This window comes from Epinephelus fuscoguttatus, linkage group LG15, assembly GCF_011397635.1.
Source record: "Epinephelus fuscoguttatus linkage group LG15, E.fuscoguttatus.final_Chr_v1".
Lineage (NCBI taxonomy): Eukaryota > Metazoa > Chordata > Actinopteri > Perciformes > Serranidae > Epinephelus > Epinephelus fuscoguttatus.
The window spans coordinates 41,715,673-41,739,046 of record NC_064766.1 but is presented as its reverse complement, the minus strand read 5'-3'; the positions used below and the strand labels follow the sequence as shown (position 1 = coordinate 41,739,046).

Below are 23,374 nucleotides of genomic sequence, written 5' to 3'. Positions count from 1 at the left end.
TGTTATAGTATGTTTGTTTCTTTGATGGTTATTTTGAAATGAACTGAATTGTTATGAATTATCTGTGAATGCTGCAACTGTCTCTTTTGGAGTCTCTTTTATAAAGCCATGAGGGTTAGGCACTTCTAGGTGCATGAAAAAAACTAACATACAACCATGGGGCCATAATTCCAGTTTCTTTTTATATAGCTAATCACTGTGTAAGAAGTTGTTGTTAATCATCCAACTGTATAAAATTAATTATTAATTAATTAACATTTTTCCATATTAATGTGGAGCCGCAGAAACAGAGTGCAAAATATCAAATATTATATTTTTATGTAAAGCGGTGTTCCCTCCGGTCCAGCAGGTGGCGGTAACTTACTGAGAAAACAATCCGACCGCCTTTCACCTTCACAGGAAGGAAGTGTGAGTTAAAGACACAAGCCATCGACCCGCCGGTGTGTTCTGCAGGACCTGTGAGCCTTTAACCTGCTGATTGTCCGGCCTGTGGGTAACAAATCTACAGTTAAAACATTAACTCGTTTACTTAACTGTAGTATCTGTTCTAGCTTTTACTCATGCATCGCACAAAGTGGCGGCAGAGCTAGCTAGCAAAAAGCTAATGTAGCCTTAATGCGCTAACGTTAGCCCGGCTCGTTTATAAAGCCAAACTGGTCTGCGTGCTAACGCTAACTGCAGCTGTAAGAAACCCGGTATTACCCCCAAGTTAACCTTTAGCTTTGTGACATGTGTAACGTGACGTCCCACTGCACGGTTTCAAATTGTTCGTCTGTAGCTGCAGGCCAAACTCCATTCAGAAAACTGGGGATTTAAAGCTTCCTCGTTAGTCGAGCACTTACAGATCAGTTGGTTCTTCTGCTGAATTATATTTGTGTTGTCGGCTGTTATGGTATTCGTTTTTATCCCGAACACGAGTGGAGAGTTTGTTAAGTCCTGACAAATGAAGTTATTAGGATATTACAACTGAATTTGTCCCCTAGAATAGCAGAGCAAACATTCTGTTGACTTGTGAGTGGAGTTTGGTAATGACATTCTTCATTGTGATTTGTCTCTTCAAAGTCCAACAGCACAAAATTAATTTAGTCATTTTCAGGAAAATCAAGACTAAGAAATATTAACAGTGTATTTTACTTTATTTATTTAAAGTCTGCAGGCCGAACTCCATTTAAAAATCTAGCAAATTAAGGTAGGCATCTGCAGCGTCATACAGCCATATGCAAGTCAGTGTACTGCTGAAATAACCTCATGTTGTCACCTGTTTCGGATTTCATTTTTATCCCAAATCTGATGGGAGATGTTGCTTATTCCTAAAAAACAAAAGCAGTCACGATAAGTTGAGTATGTCCCCGAGGATAGCAGAACTAAAAATGAATTAATTTTTAGGTGGAGTTTGATTATGGCTTTTTGTGTCACATTAAAAATATATTTTTGTCCTTGGGTAGCCATTTTCAGATTTATTGCTCATCTAGAACTGCAGGCCAAACTCCATTGGAAAAATCTGGGAAATTACAGCAGGTATCTTTATCTGCCGCGCCACAGGATCATCTCCATCAGTCTGTTCTTCTGCTGAAATAACATCATGTTGTCTGAGTCTTTGTTTTTATCCTGAATCCAACAGATTTAGTTTACTCCTGAACATTAAAGTAGTCACGATGTTACAGTTGAGTGTGTCCCCTGAGTTAGCAACACAGAAAATGTGCTGATTGATGAAAGGAGTTTGGTCACATCATTCTGACACTAACGCACCACGTGTAGGAAACATACAGCATTGGTTTGCATCCCTAAAACCAGTTGTGCTGGTTAGCTGACAGGAGTTTGTTTGTCTCTCAGATTAAAGAGTCGACAGAGGAGGAAACTCCCCCACCCGCCACTCCACCATGGCGGACATCAAGAACTTCCTGTATGCCTGGTGTGGAAAAAAGAAACTGACACCCACGTACGACATCCGAGCTGCAGGGAACAAAAACAGGCAGAAGTTTTTGTGTGAGGTGAGTTTTCTGTCTGCTCTGAACATCTGACGAAGTTTAACGCGTTCTCTGTGTAACCCTCAGCTCTCCTCTGTTCAGGTCCGCATTGACGGCCACAACTACATCGGGATGGGCAACTCCACCAACAAGAAGGACGCTCAGACCAACGCTGCCAGAGACTTTGTCAACTATCTGGTCCGAATCGGGGAAATGAGCGCAGCAGAGGTTCCAGCTCTCGGGGTCAGCAGCACACTAATCATGTTGTTCTGTAAATTCTGACACAAACGGTTTAAATGTTTTTATCTCAGGTCTCACAGTCCCACAGAAGCTGGGACATTTGAAGGAGTCGGTTTGAGGGTTTCTAACACTGTTGGGTTGATGGGAAGTGACCAGAAAGATGAGTGTTAGACATGTCAGTGACGAGCTTGATGCTGCATTACAAAACTTAAAGTGCTGCTCAAAGGTTGAATCCGTGTCTTGTGTCACCAGGTGAGCGCTCCAGCTGGTGACCAGCCTGACGGGGGAGGAGGAGCAGGAGGAGGAGACGCTGGCTTTGGAAGCCTCCCTTCCAGCGGTCCTCTGCCACCTCACCTTGTAGTAAAAGCTGAACAAGGTATCGTCATCTCTCTAACGCCTCACTTCCACTGCACTGTTCCGCTCAACTCACATTTGGTACCAGGCGCTTTTTCTATTCACGTTTTCCATGGTGGATAGCACCCACCCAGTGTAGGTGGGCTTCTCGGCTGTTCGCCATATTGACGCCATATGAAGTTGCCGTGACATCATCTTAAATGCAACACTGGGACAGCCAGGGATCTTTTCTGTGGACTAGATGACTCTTTGCAGAGCCTTTTTATCTGCAGCAGTGCAGCCCGCATGCCGCACTGAGACGCAGTATGTAATGCCACCAGGGTCTGTGTCAGGCTTCAGAGGAATGTCTGCATGTTCGTCAAGTGTATAATGTAGAGCACAGCGTAGTTTTGTGGGCCGACATTTTTTAAAGTCTGCGTCGAGTGAATAAAAAAATCTGACGGTAACTTTAATGTTTAAATATGGCGGGTCTGTGCAGGACCGATCAGAGCACTGCAGCGTTTTAAATTCACCTTCTAGTGTCGGCTCAGCTTGCTCGGATCCTCGGCAGAGGTGGTGTCAAAAAAGTACCAGGTACGATCCACAGCTTTGTCCAAACCAAAACAGAGTGAGTTGAGCTGAGTGGAGCCGTGCAGTACCATGAAGTGGAAATGTGGCATATCACAGATTAAGAAGTGAACTTAAATACAGCGGCTGAATCAAGACGACATTCCCGCTGTGAAAGGATGAAGACGCAGGTGGGAGATAAAATTAAAACATGAGTCGACCTGAGTGTGTTCGACACGTCAGTCTGGTGCTGTAGTGGATATCTTAAGTATTAATGCTTCACGCCTTGTCTTGGTCTCATACCTAAGGAATCCCTCGACCGTTGCACAAAGACCTTAGCAACCAAAGCAAGGTACTAAAAAAATCAAGGTCCCTCTGCCTCTGTCTTAACTTCAACATGACCGAGTTTATAGTGATAAATGAAAAAACTTACACACCCTGAGAAAAGTGTTCTGCAACCAGGAGAACCCGACAGATATACCTCTGATTTTACACTTAAAATCTGAATTTATTTTTGTTGCTTCTTCCTACAGTCTTTTTCTGGGGATCTGATTCACTTTGTTGTTTCTATGATTGTATTCCTCCAGAAGTTTAATCTTTTCCTCCTCTGACCACGATGGTTTTCTTATCTTATTTTCTTATGTAATTTTTTCACTGTCTAAGTATCAGACAACTCTGTGAGACGACAACAGGCGTCATAAGCGTGAATCCAAGTAATTAAATCATCTCCAGGTAAACTTTTAACACTGTAAAATCTCTTTCAACACTCTAAAGGAGTTTTTCCTTCACAACAGCCTGTCACAGGTTACAGCCTGATTAGAGGAGACATGGCAGAGCATAAAGGTCCAGGTGGAAAAAAACATCTCAATCATTTAGGATTTTACTTAAAGAAGTGAGTGAGTACGAAACAAGACATTAGATGACATAATTTTGGGGTTTGGGAGAGACAGACCGACATTTTTCAACATTTTAACACATTTTTCGATAAAATGATTAGTCGACTATTCGAAGAAATAATCGACAGATTAGCTGACCGTGTCGTCCTCACTGCAGGTTTAGTTTTATTTCTAATCAGGAAACTAAAGCGGTGCAGGGTGGTCAGAGCTCCCAGAGTGAGGCTGAAGTCGGGTTTCTGTCTGAAAGTAGTGCAAAAATTTAACCCTATTTTCAGAAAAATCTGCAAAAGAAAATGCAAATTCGTGTGCTTTTCCCTCCACTGCTGCTCTGTGAATGTTGGGAGTTGGTTAATCGAGATTAGCAGTAGGTGGCGCTGCAGAAGAGAGTGCAACAAGATGAAGTTACTGAAAGAGCATCGCTCAAACCTGTAATGAAGGAAAACAATGGATGTGTGATATCAGAGCGCACTGGACAATAGAAACAGAGTTTGAATGTTACAGCTGTGTGCTGTTAGAAGAGATCGGCTAAACATCAGCTGTTGAACGATGACGATAAAGTCTCTGCACTGACTATACGTCATCATTTATTCACTCAGTGTGTTTCCATTGTGCTTCACCTTTTTGATGAACCAACTTCTCCACCTTCCCCGAGCACAGTGACAATGGATGTGAAAGGTGGTTGGAAACAACCTGAGAGAGCTGAAGGCTCCTTTGATGGTGCTGATTGTTGGTTGTTGTGTGAATGTGGTCAGGCTGTTCCTGTTCCTCCCTGAATACATACAAGTCAAAGATCTGACACTGATCCAGGATCAGGTGAGCAGGAGACATGTAGAAAGTATGTGTTAATTATGTGAATGTCTGTTGTTGTTAGAGGACAGCAGCTGCGGGCCGGTACCGGGAGTGACTGGACTCGGTTACTCAGGAGGAGGAAACTCTGGTTGGGGAGGAGGAGGAGGAGGAGGAGGAGGAGCTCAGTGGGATCGAGGAGCCAACCTGAAGGAGTACTACGCCAAGAGAGATGAACAGGAAGCTCAGGCGGTACAGTACTTCCTGTTTATTTCTCCTGTCTGACAGAATCCAGCTGAGATGATCTGCTCTGCTGCACCACCTGAATCACCAATATCTTATTTCATCCCTGCAGACTCTGGAGTCAGAGGAGGTGGACCTGAACGCTAATCTCCATGGTAACTGGACGCTGGAGAACGCCAAGGCCCGTCTGAACCAGTTCTTCCAGAAGGAGAAAACCAGCGCTGAGTATAAATACAGCCAAGTGGGACCAGACCACAACAGGTCTGGATCACAGAACATCCAGTCCGATATGTTGCACAGATCATTGTCGTGTTCACACAGACTGAGTCACTGCGTGTCGTCAGCGTGTCGGGGGGTTCGTTAGCTGATATATCTATTGATAAAACTATCAATTATTTAATCTATTAAATGTCAAAATATCCCAGAATCTAACGTGACGTTCAAAACTGTTTAATTCCACAGTTTATATCATATAAAATCAGTCCCTCCAGGTTTTCACAGCTGATTTTGGGGATTGTTGTGGCCTGAAATGTCTGATTTCATGACAGCTTTTCTAAAGAAAAATTGCAGCAGATGTTGCAGTGTTGATGGGTGTGTTTTGCCTCTGCGCCGGTGACAGCTGTGGACGCAGGGATTATGTTTTCGGGTTGTCCGTCCCATGCTAGTGAACACAATACTGAAGAATGCCATCAGGAAATTTCTTCAAATGACACAAAGGTTCACTTGACTCAGCGATGAACTGATTAGATGTTGGTGGTAAAATGTCAAGGTCAAGCAACAGCTGACTGCTGACGCAGCGCTGAAGGACCTTTGATCTCCTCTTTCTCTGTATGCCCAGTTAGCACGAGCTAACACATCACAAAGTGACCTCATCACTACGCATCATATTTTGCTGCTCGAGCCAGGACCCTACAGCAGAACATGCCGTCGTGTAAACAATATAAGCCATCACGTGCACCGCATAATCATGGTTTCAGTTTTGATCAAAATAATCGTGATTATTATTTTTTCCATAATCGAGCAGCCCGAGATGATAGCAGGAATTAGCGAGCAGCTAGTAGCAAGAGGGAAACACAAACCTGACAGACACTGTAAAGATGAGCAACTGGGGAGACAAGGAATTGCGCGCCCTCCTTGTCCTCGCAAACGAAGAGGCCATTAACCGTCAGATGACGGGGACGGTGAAGAACGGGCCGACTTACGAGAGAATCGCCGAAGGACTGACCAGCCGCGGCTTCCCTCCCACGTCACTGTTTACGTCACACGCTGAGCTACACGTTTTGTTACTTGCTCACGCCCCCCATTGCCCCGAAAAAGGCACATTCTGTATAAACAAAAGTAGGTAGGCGGCATTTTGCTGCACTCCCCGATTTTGTTTTTATACTGCCAATGCTGAAAAAACACTGATTGGGCTTTCCTGCAAGTTTGCACAACTCCTGTTTAAAAAGGGCTTATGTGTGACAGTAGCCGTGTGATGCTGACAGTTAGCCCTGTCACTGTGTGAGTGGCTCTGTCCCAGGCACTGAGGTCCGGTCCTGCAGCAGCAGTCTCTTGTTAAAGAGAGAGAGGAGCTGAGATCAGCACGCTGCACGCTGCTCTACAATAAAAATGGATTTAACCTGTTTAGGTAAAGTTGTGGTGATTCAACAAAATAAAAATGTTGTGTCAGATTTTCACACACATTGACTGAATTTGCATTAATTGTTGCGATCACAGCATCCTGGAGAGATCGTAAATCATACGTGGGCAGTGAGTATGGAAGATAGAAAAACTAATCTTTGTTTTGGATTAGCTGGAGTCAGCTGATATTTGTTTTTTGATTTTTGCCGTGAACATGATGTTAATGCAGCATGAGTCACATTCACTGCACAGAATTATTCCAACAAGAATAAGTCAAACTTTATTGTCTGTTCTGGTCAGAACAGCCAGAACAGACTGTCTTCATGTCAGTTTGGGTTTAATGTGCCGTTCACTGCCTCAGCAGCTTCCTGTTCTGACCTCAGGTCGACTTATTGGACTGGTTGAACTGATCATTAGCTCTTTCTCCTGCTGCCTCCTCATCTACTGTTTCTGCTTCTTCTTCCTTCTCTGCTCCTGTCGTGACCAAACTGTTAGTTTCTTCTGTTATATGTCATGAAATGTACTAAAGGCAACTCACACCAGCTGCGTCCCCACCCCACAGCTCACAGGTTTATTAGTTTCACTCCTCAACACTACTGAGCCCAGTGTGTGTGTGTGTGAGACAGGTTGGTTGGTAGTTGAAGTCCCTCTCTTGGTGTTTAGATGTGGCTCAGGATGTTCCTGTATGTTTTTCTGCTGGACTGCTGCTGTAAACCCAGAGACCTCGAGAGTGTGTTGGCTACACCACAGAGATCTCACTGTGCGATTGATCCACATCAACCCAGACTGAAACCAGAGCAGGGGGCAGGCTGACAGAGAGAGGGCTCCAGACACCAGCTACACCAGCTACACCATGGTTTAACGTTTAATTAATTTTTTAAATTTAAGTTTAAATCCGTCAAACCAATCGATGCTCAGCTGTTAAACCCAAAAACTGAAAATCAATTTTGCACCAAATTTGCTGGTTTCTCTTAAATTCTTCAATAAGATATTAAGTTTATACTCAAGTATCTCAGGTAGTTCCTACTTCCTGTCCGTGCACCAACTGAGAAAAGAAAACTTCTTTTTTAACTTAAACTAAAGAATGAATCTGTAGAGCCCCGTGAAGTCTTGGGAGAAAAAGTTTATGTGCGCAACGCAGCACAAATTAGTCTTTTCAAATAACTCGACCCTTTTTGTCTTTGTTAACGTCGGGGAGATTTTGTCAGCAGAGGACAGATCGACTTACACTGACAAGCTTACGTTAAACACTAAACACACACTAAACACGCATTAAACACTAAACACACAGTAAACACACAGTAAACACACAGTAAACACACAATAAACACATTAAACACACACTAAACACACAGTAAACACAGTAGACACACAGTAAACACTAAAAACACATTGAACACACAGTAAACACACATTAAACATACTAAACACTAAACGCACATTAAACACTAAACACACACTAAACACACAGTAAACACACAGTAAACCCACAGTAGACACACATTAAACACTAAACACACATTAAACACACAGTAAACACATATTAAACACTAAACACACAGTAAACACACAGTAAACACACTAAACACTAAACACACATTAAACACACATTAAACACTAAACACACAGTAAACACACAGTAAACACACTAAACACTAAACACACATTAAACACACATTAAACACTAAACACACACAGTAAACACACATTTTACATTGTATAAATTAGCCTAGCAGCTAGCAGAGATTTGCTCTGCTCATATTTCAGCCAGGATAAATCACACACAGTGTGTGGAGGCTTTATTGTCTTCACAATTTATTGTTTCTTATCTGTGAAATTAAAGTAAATCAAAGCTTTGTTTCCACTGAGGGAAATGGTTTCAGCTCACAGAGACAGACAGGAGGTCTGCGTCACTGTGGAGTTACATTTCTGGGGAGGTGCACGTCAGGGTACGGTGTAGGTACGGCATCAATTTGATGCAGAAGTGTAAATCCTGCATAAGATGATGGTGTAAACTGATGGACGGTTAGACGAGGATGAATCCTGCCCGATTTTGGCCGTCAGTCGTCCTGTCTCGTAAAAACTTAACCAACCTTTAGCTGGTGTGGTGGACAGGTGTTGGACGAAGAGAGAGTCCTGCCTCGTCAGGGAACACGGAGGTGACGCCAGAACTCACAGCCACACTGAAAGAAGACATGGGACAGCGTTTGGGTGCACTAAAGCTGTCCCATGGGTGCAGCTGGGGGCTCAGACGAGTCTGGTTGTGATTTCTGGTGTCACTGTGTCACCGCAGGGCAGAGAAAGAGCAGCGGGGAGAATCTCAGCTGTTGACTGGTGTTTTTTAATCTCAAGTCTGGCAGAAAAACATACAGGCTTCCTCCTGAGAGCACGGCAGGTGAGTTCATCCCTTTGTTCACGGCTTATTTTCTGTTTTATTTTGAAAAGCTCAGAGGAAGTAAAGCTGTGATGTTTGTGTTTGTGTCTGCAGGAGCTTCATAGCAGAGATGCAGCTGTTTGTGAGACAGCTCGGCAGAAGTAAGACTCTAAAATGTTTTCTGCTTAATCAGCGTTTTTTCATGCGAGTCGTTTTTATTGGGAGGTCAAAGGTCACTGTGCTCCGTGTGCTCTGCAGGGATCACGGCTCGAGAGCACGGCTCCAACAAGAAGCTGGCGGCCCAGTCATGTGCTCTGTCTCTGGTGCGGCAGCTGTACCACCTGGGAGTCCTGGAGGCGTACTCCGGAGTCACCAAGAAGAAGGAGGGGGAAACTGTGAGCTGGCCGAAAGCTTGACTTTAAACACGGTTTCTTGTGTGACGTTCAGTGTCTCACTCTGCGCTGTCGTGTGTTTTGTGTCCAGTTGGAGGTGTTTGAGGTCAACGTGTCTCCAGACCTTCAGCAGCAGCTGGCCGCTGTCGTCCAGAAGCTCGAAGTCCAAATCCCCCCACCTGTGAGTCACCTGAGCCCCCAAAACTGACTTCGATCAGTGTTAGCTAATATAATGGTTATATTTAGGGCTGCACCAGATCACAGTCTTTTGATGATGAGGATTCAGTCGTTTAATACAAAGATTTGACTTTGATTTTTTTCCTCACGGGCGGGGCCAGCATTAAACACTTAAATTCCCCTCATTGACGTTATCTGGGTCCCTGATGTTATTGGGTTTAAATCTGAACTTTGCCAAACAGACCCCAGATCCTCCGCTGTCAGTCTACTCTCTCGTCACGTTGTAAGTTAAATCTGACTCATGTTAATCTGCTGCTGTTCGGGGCCGACACTTTCAGCTCATTATTGTAGCGTCCGATGAAGTATTAATTAAGAACAAACGAAGGTGGAAACAGTGGGCAAGATATGTTATCGATTATATTCCCCACACCTTCACTACCACTGCAAACCTGGTGCGCTGACCCTCCTACAACATAGAAATACGATGTGACTGACAACAAAACAAACGATGACTCAACTTGAAGAATTTCAAGTTGACTGAAGGGTCACTGACGGATGACTTGACTCTTTGACTTTCAGGAAGCAGCTCTAGTTACATCCTGATATCACCTGTATAACTAAACCCTTCATGTCGTCCCGTCCAGCCTGCAGACCCCTCCAGCTGGGTGTCTCTGGTTCAGGGGAAGATGGCGACGTTTGAGCCGTCCCAGCGTCAGAGCGGAGCTGGGGTCGTCCCCTGGTCGCCTCCACAGGTCAACTGGAACCCTTGGACCAGCAGCAACATCGACGAGGGACCGCTGGCCCACGTGAGTCTTTGTTCTTTAACCCGAGGTACTGCAGAGGCTGTTTGATTCTGCACTGGTTCATTAATGTTTATGGGCAGATATTGAATCAGTCCAGGTGGTTCACCTGCAGATACACTCCCAACAGACCAGCAGCCGTTTGTCATGTTTGTGTTGATTACCTCCACGTTAGTGAGCACAGTCGATTGTTGAGTGTGGAGTTGACGAGCTGCACAACAGCTGATGTGTGTTATTTGTACTGTCTTCAGTGCACTCCGGAGCAGATCAGCAGCGACCTTCACGACGAGCTGATGTACCAGCTGGAACATGACGACAACCTGCAGAAGGTCAGTCTGCTTTCTTCTTCTGCTGTTGCTGCTTTACACAGAACAAAACTGAGAGAGATACCAGAGTGTAGAAAAATATAAATGATGTGTTTCAGACTTTGATGGAACGCGACCAGCTGCCTGTCAAACAGTTTGAGGAGGAGATCATGACCACCATCAACAATAACCCTGTGGTGATCATCAGAGGAGCGACGGGCTGCGGTAAAACCACTCAGGTCCCTCAGTACATCCTGGACCGCTTCATCAAGGGAGGCAAAGCATCCGACTGCAACATCGTCGTCACCCAGGTAACGCTCAACATTGGACTCCCAAACACTCGAGGACACGAACATATATTCAGCGTTTCCTCCCCTTCCTGTCCAGTGAAAAGCGAGCTGCTAATACTTACATACATTAGATAGGGGACTGGACTGACAGGAGGTCAGCAGCCTGTTGATGTGTATTCATCTCGTCCTCCCTGCAGCCCAGAAGGATCAGCGCCGTGTCGGTGGCCGAGCGAGTCGCCTTTGAGAGAGGAGAGGATATTGGGAAGAGCTGTGGCTACAGCGTCCGCTTCGAGTCCATCCTGCCTCGACCGCACGCCAGCGTCCTCTTCTGCACCGTCGGTACATGAACACACACGGCACTGATTCTCAACAGATGTTCCTGAGCTGAACTTTCCGAAAAGCTCAGTTTTCTTCTGATCACACTAAACCCAGAGTGAACATTGTGTCAGCAGGATGTCGACGATTCTGCTTTGTGTTTCAGGTGTGTTGCTGCGGAAGCTCGAAGCAGGAATCAGAGGCATCAGTCACGTTATCGTTGATGAAATCCACGAGAGAGACATTAATGTGAGCTCATTTATTATAACCTAATATTAACTGGTGATGAGTCACTTCCTGTCCAGTCTGACCTTCTGTGTGTCTGTGCAGACGGACTTCCTGATGGTGGTCCTCAGAGATGTGGTCCAGGCCTACCCGGACATCCGCATCATCCTCATGTCGGCCACCATCGACACCACCATGTTCAGAGAGTACTTCTTCAACGCCCCCATCATCGAGGTGTTTGGACGGACCTTCCCCGTACAAGGTACCTCACTGACCCCTGTGTGACCTCTGAGACTATATATCAGGTGTGTGAAGTCATTCAGTGGGCCCCATTGGACCCTTTGGCGGGCCGTATGTTTGACACCCCTGTCTTAGGCCCTGTTTAGACCTGTATGAATACATGTTATGGTGATCAGAACACCAGAGGACACACATCACTGTTCACACCTGCACCTCTCATACGATCCAGCTGATCACATGTGTCCAGATTTCGTTACTGCCCTGCGCACAGCATCCACACTTTGACTAGCTCCTGTGTAGCGTGCTTACTGGTCACATCAGTAGTTGTATCAGTACAGCTGGAGATTCAACACGTCTCCTTCCACAGGGCAAAACAAGGGATGGTCACGCAACACTTCGTCCAGCTCGTTGTAAAATGTACAAGTTGCAGAGTGTCACCAAAACAACCATCACATGCTTCACTGTGGACGCAGTCCGTGTTGGGGATGCATCAAGATGACGTTAACATTTACACTACAAAAAATATGTGGTTAGATGTGTCTCCTTTTTGTATTTCTCTTACTCACTCACTCTGTCTTTCAAACTCAGGGCAGTCTGATTTGGAACAATGTTTGCTTGGGTGGAGACGGCGGCGTTTTGTGGTGGCGCGTCACTGCATCTCACCGGCTAAAATTAGTGATCAGGGTGTTAATGCTGATTGTAACCTTTCCCATTACATCACAAAGCCAGATGTCTGTAGGTGTTAGCAGGTTATTTATGCAGCGGAAAAGGGGCTTTAATTAGTGTTGTAGCAGTGAGATGACAGTCGCCCTGGAGTGTGTTTCTCCCTGATCAGTTTGCTCCCCTTTGTGAGGCTTCACGAGGTCAGTAATCATCTTCGCAGCATCAGGATCTGAATAAATGTGATTCACTGTAGATCTGCAGCTCCTCGTTCAGACAGTCGTTAACAAGGTTTCTGAGAATCAGAAACTTGTATCATCTAATCTACTCTCCTCGATTCAACCCCCAACTGATTCTTCATGTTAGACAACAATATTGAGAGTTTATAAAAATCCAAATAACCTTTAACATATATTCTATAAAACTCAATGCAAGGTAAAGATTTATTCATGGCTTCTTAAATATGATGTTTGGGTCATTTCACCTGTCAGTGCTCTCTGGTGCTGTTTACTGTCCCTGACCAGCAGAACAACACAACCACACTGACATGCCTGTAATGAAATTAAATCAGCTGAAAATAACAGACACAGTAGATCTGACTCTGGTCTGTTTCTCCTGCTGCAAGGCTCCATCAGTTTTCAGAGGAAACCAGTCGATGCTATGAAATGACTTTTCATTATAATGAAGTGTCTGAATAAACAAAGCCTGAGGAATAAAGAGTTGTGACCAATTCTTTGCTTTAAAAACAGAGTACTTCCTGGAAGATTGCATCCAGATGACCAACTTTGTCCCTCCACCGAATGACCGCAAGAAGAAAGACAAGGATGAGGAGGGAGGAGATGATGATGTAAGCCACAGTCATTGTTGTATCCTCTGCTGTCACTGTAGCTCCACACGAGATAAAACTCTGAGCGACTGTTTTTTTTTCTTCACCGTCTGTGCAGACTAACTGTAACGTGATCTGTGGTCCCGACTACACGGCGGAGACGAAGCGTTCGATGGCTCAGATTAACGAGAAGGAGACGTCCTTCGAGCTGGTGGAGGCTCTCCTGAAGTACATCGAGACGCTGAAGGTGGCCGGAGCCGTGCTCATCTTCCTGCCTGGCTGGAACCTCATCTACTCCATGCAGAGACACCTGGAGACCAACCCACACTTTGGTACGTCACCACATCATGTTGAGCCCTGTTTCCACCAAGCAGTCCGGTACGGTTCAGTTCAGTTCAGTTCATAGTTTCTGTCTCCACAGTGAAAGTTGTGGATGGTCCCAACAGCAGCGTTCCTTAGCGTCCCCATGTTTGGTCCCCCCTCTGTTGGGGTACCTAGCACACAGATCTGGTACTAAAAGGTGGAGCTAGAAACCCTGCAGTCTGATTGGTCAGTAGAGGACGCTCACTCTGGTTTTATGTAACCTCTGTTCATACATCAGTAAACTCACTGTGACAACTTTGACCATCACTTTAGTTTTTATATGACACACACTTTTAGTAATGACTTTAAAAATATAGATTCATTTGGAGCGGATTATGTGAACTAGGTTAGTGTCTCCCTAAATGTCTGCTAGCTAGCTGAAATTATGTGTGAATAGAGTTTGAATCTGATATGTTAAAAGACGCTGGGCAAATGGGGCATGAAAACCTTTGTTGTTGTTTTTTAATGGGTCCTTGAAAGGTCATGGAAGACTTTGGAAAATTTGTCCATGAAAATGTGTGACAGCCCCAAAAAGCTGCCATGAAATCAGACAGTTCAGGCTGCAAGAGTCCCAAAAACAGCCAGTAAAATCGAGGAGGGACTGATAAATGGAGTATAAAGCAAACACAGAGTGCAACGTCAGGTCAGTGATGAAAGGTTCTGTATTTGTTTCCAGGAAGTAACCGGTACCGGATCCTGCCACTCCACTCACAGATCCCCCGAGAGGAACAGAGGAGGGTGTTTGAACCGGTGCCCGACAACATCACAAAGGTCAGATTCAGAATATAACACATTCAAACCAGTCTGACACACAGAGAAGACTTTAAAACATCCATTTATTCAGATTACTTAGAGTGGTCTTAAGTTTTAAGGGGGATTTACACTTCGGCCAGAGCCGAATGAGCATTTATACTTGTGCGGTGGTGTGTCTGTGTCACTCTGCAGTTACACCTCCAAAACACTAGGTGGCGATGGGGTTTCTGTGAAGTGCTGTAAAGTGTAGTTCATTCAATACACACATTAAACACACATTAAACATGGCTTCATAGAGACATTTTCAAACAAAATGTCGTCACAGAGCCTATGGTGTAAGTACGGTGTCAGTATAAATTCTGCCTCCACTGATTTTGCAAATTGTTCATAAAAACTCCCAAAAGACAAAAACACAGTGTTTGGTTTGTTATCATGTTTTTTTTTAATCTATTTTTGACATGGTTTGTAGTTTTTGTGTTTTAAAGAGAAGCTGGCATAAATATTCTCCCTGTCTGAAATAAATCCACTCTGGTCCTCTCAGTGTTTAAAACCACATCAGCTGTTAGATAAGTAACAGGAAGCTGCTGTGCAGGAGTGTCAGGGTGTGTTTTCAGATTTCTTATTGGCCTTAAATATGTCAGCGCCGGCCGACCTGTCGTCAGGAGAGAAGAGTTATTAATATTTAATGATCGATGTGTTCCAGGTGATTCTGTCCACCAACATCGCAGAGACGAGCATCACCATCAACGACGTCGTCTACGTCATCGACTCCTGCAAGTAAGCATGTGAGGTCAGAGCGGGATTAGACCACCTCCCAGTTTAAAGATCAAACTGGTCTGATGTGTGTTTGGTGTCCTGACAGGCAGAAGGTGAAGCTCTTCACCTCCCACAACAACATGACCAACTACGCCACCGTCTGGGCCTCCAAGACCAACCTGGAGCAGAGGAAGGGCCGAGCTGGCAGAGTGCGGCCAGGCTTCTGCTTCCACCTCTGCAGCCGCGCTCGATTTGATAGGTAAGGACCCCCCCACCCCACCCTGGACACCTCCTCGCTCCTCCTCACTGCTCCTTACTCCTCTTCACTGCTCCTCAGTCTGCACCAGGTTGTGTTGTTGATCGTGTCCTAACACAAGAGTTGGGTAAAAGTTCAGGTTTTGCCGTTCTGGTCTGGCGTACGAGCTAAACCGGCTCATGACACGTTCTTGCAAATTTTAAAAGTCTCCTACATCGTCAACCTGTGCCGATGACATCACAGCACTAATTCCAACATGTGGGCCGATGTCACCAACATGGAGGAGATCACGTCAGTAGAGGTGGGAGAGGCAAAGCGGTGCACGAGATGTTTGTTTACAACAAGGTTTGCGTGTTTTATGTGATGAGAGGAGACATGACATGAAAACTGAAAAACTGTGACGCCACAGTCTGACGCTTGTTTGCTGTCAGGACACGGTGTCACGTTCCACTGCGAGCAGGGACACCTGGTAAAGATCCGGTATAGTGGTCCGGCCCTGTGTTTGGCTTCATATCAAACCAGAATGGAAATGTTTACAGTGGCCCGACTGTACCTAACAAACGTGTGTGTGTGTTGTGTGTGTGCAGGCTGGAGACTCACATGACTCCAGAGATCTTCAGGACTCCGCTGCATGAAGTCGCTCTGAGCATCAAACTGCTGAGACTTGGAGCCATCGGACACTTCCTGTCCAAGGCCATCGAGCCACCGCCGCTGGACGCTGTCATCGAGGCTGAACACACTCTGAAAGGTACAAAACACACACACACACACACACACACACACACGACAGTGGCTGCATTATAACTGGACCACCCTGAAACTCTTGTCTGTGTTAAAGACATCTGAGCCTCTTAGTAACACTTTCAGCTTGTTAAGTTCGCAGAAATAAATCGAACAGAATTTTCAAAGCGATTTTATAAACAATAATTTTTATATCTTAGAAAGGGAATAAACATCAGAAATGTTTCAGAGGGTTTGTTTTGTTTTTAAGATTATAAACATTTTTACTCTGTGTGTGTGTTTGTGTGTCAGAGCTGGATGCTTTGGACTCTAACGATGAACTGACTCCTCTTGGACGAATTCTGGCTCGACTGCCCATCGAACCTCGGCTGGGGAAGATGATGATCATGGGCTGCATCTTCCAGTCAGTTTGTCCTCCTCCTTCTTCTCCTCCTTCCTTGTCTTTGTCTTCTTCTTCGTTCATGTTCTTCTTCGTCTTCTTCTTCTTTCATAGATGTGTAACAATAACTAGATACCAGATGCCAAGATGGCGCTCATTCATTCCAGTGGAGCTGCTGGCTTGGTGCATGCGTCCAAAACAGTTGCTAGCATCCTGGTTTACCTCTGCGGCGTGTGGCCCACTGAGTCTGCGCAGTAGTGTCTCTCCCGCTGGCTCCGCCCATGAGTTTCCTTTTGGCTCATAGACTTTACACTATGATGACATCACAGATTTTTAAATTGCTGCTCTTGGCTTGAGGAAAGTTTCCTACTAACTGACCTCCATGGATCAAAAACTCACGACAGAAAGAATCATCACTGAGCTTGTCTGCAGTCAGAAGTGTCCTGTCAGTTTTATCCAGTCCAGCTTCATTTCTTAAGCACCTGGAAAACAACCACAGCTGAAACAAAGTGCTGTACATCAAGAATAGATAGAATATTAAAACATAGGACAGAAAAACAAGCAATAACACAATGATTCAAAACAATAAAATACAACTACAAAGTTCAATATGACCCAAGTGGAAACAACAGTCATACCATAAAAGCAATTTTATTTTGCTGCAATACTGCGAGTGGCCACCGGGAGAAGCTCTCCTGGAGGCATGTCTTCTTCTGTCTGCTTTTTTTGTTCTTCTCCTTCTGTCTTTCTGTATGTTTTCTTCTGATGTCTCATCTTACATCCTGTGTCCTTTCATAAAAAATGTGTCCCCCTCCAGTGTTGGAGATGCCATGTGCACCATCTCGTCCGCCTCGTGTTTCCCAGAGCCTTTCGTCAGCGAGGGAAAACGTCTCGGCTTCGTCCACAGAAACTTTGCTGGCAGCCGCTTCTCCGATCACGTGGCCCTGCTGTCCGTCTTCCAGGCCTGGGACGACGTCAGGTCGGTCAGCTGTTATCATGTAGTTTGTTTTCACTGTAAGTTTAGTTCAGTTCTTACAAAATAGCAGCTCCAGATCAGAAGAAAGTCCCTGTGAACGTTCACGCCACGAGCATGCTGGTAACATGAGACAAACTGCAGCAGGTGGTGTTTTAGTGTTAGATGCAGTAATGTGCCGATGAAGGTCGACTCCACCTTCACAGGTATTTTTTAAAAACGCATCAAACAGCACTAATCCTCTCTGAGCAGACGAGATATTAACCCCGTGTTGTTGTTGTTTAGGGTTAACGGCGAGGAAGCAGAAAACCGTTTCTGTGAACACAAGCGTCTCAACATGTCGACTCTGAGGATGACCTGGGAGGCCAAAGTCCAGCTGAAAGAGATCCTGGTCAACGCAGGATTCCCTGAAGGTACCTGAACGCACCTCAGAAGGAGTGTCTGCCTGTTTTAATGAGAGTAATGTTAAGGCGTCTCTGTCCTCCTGTGTCCCCGTCAGAGTGTCTGATGACTCAGATGTTCAACACCGTGGGACCGGACAACAACCTGGACGTGGTGGTTTCTCTGCTGACCTTCGGCTCGTACCCGAACGTCTGCTACCACAAAGAGAAGAGGAAGATCCTGACCACCGAGGGGCGCAACGCCCTCATCCACAAATCCTCCGTTAACTGCCCCTTCAGCAGCCACGACATGACCTACCCGTCCCCGTTCTTCGTCTTCAGTGAGAAGGTAAAAAGAGGTCATCCTCACATCATCCTCACAGCAAAGTGAAGTGTAATATTTTTGGATAACTTCATTTAAAAAGGTGAAATAAAGCAGCTGTGTTCCATCGTCAGATATTATTTTCTTCAGAAACTTTAAGGAATAATTTATGAATAACAAAAATATATATATTGGATGTTGAAATACATCAATGATTTGTAAATTCTTTTCAACGTATGTTCAGTTAATCCACTCCAAAGATATTTAATGTTTAAATAAATTAAAACTTTAAACTTTAAATAAACGTAATTGTTTTTTGTAAAAATACATTCAGTCTGATTTTAATGCTGCAACACGTTATAATACCGTTTGGACCGGAGCAACAAAAGACTGTGGAAAGTGTGAAATGCTCCAAAAAATATAATTTAACAACAGATTCAGATTCAGCTCAGTAACAAGTGTCGGGCTGCACAGACTAAACTACTGTTTTTAGCTCGTCACACATTAGCCTAGCGGCTAGCAGAGTTTGTTCCCTCTACTCATTCTCAACAAATTACATGTACTGTCATTATTTTTCTTCCTCATCGATGGTTTAAGTCTCTGCGTCTCCTCAGAGAACAGCTCAGGTGAATTTCAGCCTGCACATTTTTTCAGTCTAACATTGTTCAAACAGCAGCTGATGTTGCTGCAGTGAGAAGTTAGCGGAACGAGATGTCGTCTAGGCAGCTACGTCGTGTTTTATCTCGTTCACGGCATTGTTCACATACGCCATGTGTTCTGTCTGTCGACCATTTTTTCTCCAAAATCAAATTATTTCCACTCTGCTGATTTATTCCTGAGTAAATATCCTCATCGTCGTCCTCTGGGCTGCTTGCCGTCTGCCTGCTGCTGTTTGACAGTGACAGACTTTCAAAATAAACGCGTAACGTGAAGAAGTTGATATGGATAGAGTCACTTTTCATCGATGATACTTGATCGTTGATCATTGAATCGTTATATCGGTCCAGATCGATGGATCGTTACGCCCCTAACATACAGTCTGTTAACAGATTTCTCCTCCATTGTTGTTGTTCAGCTCTTCTACGTGTCAGATGTGACGGTTTGCCTTCGTGGTATTTGTCCCTCCTCCACTGTGACTGAGCAGCTGAAGTGACATTATGAGCCAAAGTTTAACATTTTTCAACTCTTGGTGCTCCGAAACAAAACGCCCAATTCTGCGCAGGATTCAGGTGTTTGTAGCGTAGCGTAAATACACGGTGCTCCCATTGCTGCAGAGCATTAAAAAAAATACGCTGGCCTCAGAAAAAACATTTCCATAGACACAGCCTGTTATTATAATATGTTGCAGCATCAGATTCAGTATATATTTACAAAAAAGGTGTATCAGTTTGAACATTAAAGATCTTTGTACAGTACTCCATCATTTTACACAGCGTCCCAGCTTTTTTAGAATCAGGGTTCGTAAGTTAAGAAACTCAACAGAGGAGCTGTTTGTGTTCTCTGTCTCTCTTTGTTCATGAAACACTTTGACGTCACTTATGTGTCTGTCATTAATTCTCGAGGTGAACAGAGTGATGCTGTCAGAGACCTAAAAACCCCAGAATGGGAAACATTTTGTTTTAAGAGAATGATGAAAATATCAATAGCTATAAATAACATATTTGAAATCTTCATAAAAGACATGAATGACCACATTTTAGAAAACCTTAAATCTTTTATCGCAGCTCTCTCACTCACTAGACATGTCAAAATGAACTGCCATCTCCAGGACAGTAAATGAATGAATGAATACATAATTGTTATTTTGGTCACATACATCTGGAGAAACAAAGAAATTTTCTCACAGTCAGCAAGTGAAAAAGGAACAGGCTGAAGAGCACGGCTCATTTTTGCCTGTCCTTTATCAACCAAAGGATAAACAACAATAAATCAATCAACCAAAGAAAGGAAATAAATAATCAAATACATCATACTCTAAATTATAATACTCAGATCTTTTACATTTTAATCACAGTTTCAACTCAGCGCTGAGTCCCTTCCACAGTTTGACGACCAACGCTGAAACACATCTGTATTTTACATTCTCACTTCACGTGTTTCATAAATAAACAGACCTCTTAAATTATAATTTCCTTCTTTTAATCTAAAACAATTCAACACAGACAGGAATGTTTTTGTTCACAACTAGAAAAAGTGTTTCCAGTGTTTTTAAATACACAGTGTGGACACTTACAGATGCCTGATGCCATAGACAGCTGATAATCAGCTTTATGTTTTATTCTGAGGGCTCTTTTCTCAAGTTTAATTAAAGGGTGTGTATTTATTTTCTATGCATTTCTCCATATTTCAGCACAGTCGGACAGATGGGGCGACACAAGGGAACAATACAATGTACACAAACACAAGCTTTTAACAGCTCCCGTGTCTTTCAAAGAACAGAAATAGATGTAGATAGTTCAGTATGTTCGATGTGAAGCTTCTAACAAAGTTTATGATCTAGAATCACGCCCAAAGTTTTGTTGCACATACTCTTTCAATCTCAATACCATTTAAGTTCAGTTTTATTTCACAGCAGCCCTGATGCCACCCAACACCATAAATTCTGTTTAATTTTCATGTAGTGAGAACTTATCAACAGCAAACCATTTTCTCAACATGATCAGTTCCCTCTCTACTGTTTATAAAAACTCTTTCACGTCCTCACATCTGCAAAATAAGTTTGTATCATCAGCAAATGTTACAAATTTCAACATGTTGGATACCTCATAGATATCATTTAGATATAACATAAACAACTCCAAATACTGAGCCTTGCGGGACACCACAGGTTACTCCTCTAAAATGTGATTCATAAATATTGATTTTTACAAACTGATACCTGTAATTTAAAATACTTCTGTACCAAAGTTGTGCAGCACCTCATTTCTGAAGACACACAGTAACCTTGAATAAATCTCACGTCCTTCATGAAAAATGACTCGGTGTTGATGAGAGATCGGCTGTGACGTTGTTACTGAGTGTGTTCGTGCTGTTTCAGATTCGAACCCGAGCGATCTCGGCTAAAGGGATGACGCTGGTCAGTCCTCTGCAGCTGCTGCTGTTCGCCTGCAAGAAGATCAACTCCAACGGAGACATCGTGGAGCTCGACGAATGGTGAGAAAACACACGACGACAGTCTGACGTGTTTTTATTATCACACTGATCTGCGGAGTGAATTCTCAGCTGATGGATGAATCGTTTGGTTTTTGAAGCATCAGAAAATAATGAAAAATGGCAACAAGGTAAAGATATCAAATGTTTTTATATCTGAGCAACAGTGCATGTAACGAGTCATGTGGGGGGTCTTGGTTTGAAATGTTTGACACAAAGATTCGTCAGCAAATATTGAGTATTGTGGTTTCATGTTTTAGCCTCGTTTGTAGAGGCCGTTAGTTTGAGTGTAATTACATGTGATGATATTTAATGATCGTCATCAAACCGACCTAAGGACTCAGTGTCCCACGGGAAGTGAGTGATGACCTTTCACAATAATGTGTGCAGGATCAAGCTGAGGATTCCTCACGAGGTGGCGGGTGGTATCGCAGCCCTGCGCGCCGGACTGGAGGCTCTGGTGGTGGAAGTGACCAAAGACCCAGAATACATCAGACAGATGGACCAGACCAACCAGCAGCTGCTGAACCTCATCAGACTCATGTCCAAACCGTCCGCAGCTGGACTCAACATGATGGCCAGCAACCAGAGGTACACACACACACACACACACACACACACACACACACACACACACACACACACTTCTGTGGTTTGGGTGACACTGAACTCCTTGAACAGTTGATCTGTGAGTTTAACCATTTAGTGAGGTCTGTTGAAACGCTGTCAGGCTAACATTTCTAGCTAACGTTAGCTGCTATTGTCTACATACAGTGGCATAAAAAGGTTTGGGCACCTCTGGTCAAAATTTCTTTTACTGTGAGTAGAAGATGAACTGAAGATGACTCGTCCGTGAAGGTCGTATTTGTACAGGTGTGCTAACGATGAACAAGCCAGAGCCCTAATGAGCTCATTAATGTCTGAGACCCTGGGAAGAGTTGTCTGACAGCTCCAGTGTCTCGGGGTGGCCAGACTGTTGCATGTCACTGTACTGGGTCAACTGGTCCCAGAGGTCTGGTGAAACGCTCTCAGGCTAACGTACCAGCTAACGTCAGCTCACTGTCACTGATTCTCCTCTGTCTTCTCTTCACAGGATGGGAGACGGTCCATGACCTCCAAAGATGGGACGCTTCGACGGAGATGGAGGAGGCTACCGAGGAGGAGGAGGGGGAGGTTACAGAGGTGGGGGAGGGGGAGGTTACAGAGGAGGGGGAGGGTATGGAGGTGGAGGAGGGTACAGGGGAGGTGGGGGTTACAGAGGAGGAGGAGGAGGAGGATACAGAGGTGGTTATGGAGGAGGAGGAGGAGGAGGGTACAGAGGTGGTTATGGAGGAGGAGGAGGAGGGTACAGAGGAGGTGGGGGCTACAGAGGGGGAGGAGGAGGGTACAGAGGAGGTTATTAACATCTCTGGAAGTGATGAAGAGAGTTGATGTAATCTGGGTTTTTTTTCTTAAGATTAGTGACCACACATGTTGTTGTTGTTGTTGTTGTTGTTGTTGTGAGGACAGATGTTAGTTATCAGGTCAGAGTGCATGAGGATGATGATGATGATGACGACGACGACACAGATGGAAACTCTTGTTATTTGAGCTGTTAAAACCAACATGTGATCTTGTCCCTTCTGTCTGTGGAGCTGCTGTCAGGCACACAGTAAACCGTTTATCTCATCTGTCAAACTGTTTTGTTTTTTACAAACAATAAAATCAGTGTGAAATGTGAAAATAATAAAGAGGAATGATTCAAACATTTTAAAGTTTATTCTGAGATTTATTTCCACTGCTGCAGAAAATCAACTCAGACAGCTGCAGGAGGTGAACAGCAGGGGGCGCCGCCGGTCCTCGGGAACATCAAGACCTTAACGTAAAATGTTTAGACGTCCACAGGTCTGGCTGCTGGAGGAGAATAAACTCAGTGTTAACGTCCAGATTTACACAGACTGATCTTTAATGTGTTTATTTATGACCTAAACTGACACGACACGTCAGCACCTGAACACACCAGCTGCAGTTACTGACAGTGGGAAAAATGAGAACGTGAGCAGAGA

At 44.3% G+C, this 23,374-nt stretch overlaps 1 protein-coding gene across 2 annotated transcripts; it reads left to right on the top strand.

Annotated features, from left to right (window-relative positions):
* The first annotated feature begins 374 nt into the window (after window positions 1-374).
* dhx9 (DEAH (Asp-Glu-Ala-His) box helicase 9) lies at window positions 375-22,516 on the top strand. Of its 2 annotated transcripts, XM_049599515.1 has the most exons (28): window positions 375-489; window positions 1,834-1,991; window positions 2,070-2,210; window positions 2,460-2,583; window positions 4,875-5,041; window positions 5,145-5,293; window positions 9,141-9,187; window positions 9,285-9,421; window positions 9,510-9,599; window positions 10,240-10,401; window positions 10,647-10,724; window positions 10,820-11,011; window positions 11,188-11,329; window positions 11,472-11,554; window positions 11,636-11,792; window positions 13,180-13,277; window positions 13,375-13,588; window positions 14,296-14,390; window positions 15,076-15,149; window positions 15,235-15,387; window positions 15,972-16,132; window positions 16,417-16,528; window positions 17,322-17,483; window positions 17,763-17,890; window positions 17,977-18,206; window positions 21,217-21,332; window positions 21,720-21,920; window positions 22,423-22,516. In XM_049599515.1, exons 2-28 carry the CDS (start codon window positions 1,881-1,883, stop codon window positions 22,439-22,441), a joined length of 3,543 nt encoding a protein of 1,180 aa, XP_049455472.1. In that variant the 5' UTR covers window positions 375-489; window positions 1,834-1,880; the 3' UTR covers window positions 22,442-22,516. The 2 variants fall into 2 exon arrangements, with proteins under 2 accessions (XP_049455472.1, XP_049455473.1); XM_049599516.1 differs by lacking the exons at window positions 375-489; window positions 1,834-1,991; window positions 2,070-2,210; ... (1 more) ...; window positions 4,875-5,041; window positions 5,145-5,293 and adding an exon at window positions 8,946-9,047.
* Window positions 22,517-23,374: the final 858 nt, after the last annotated feature.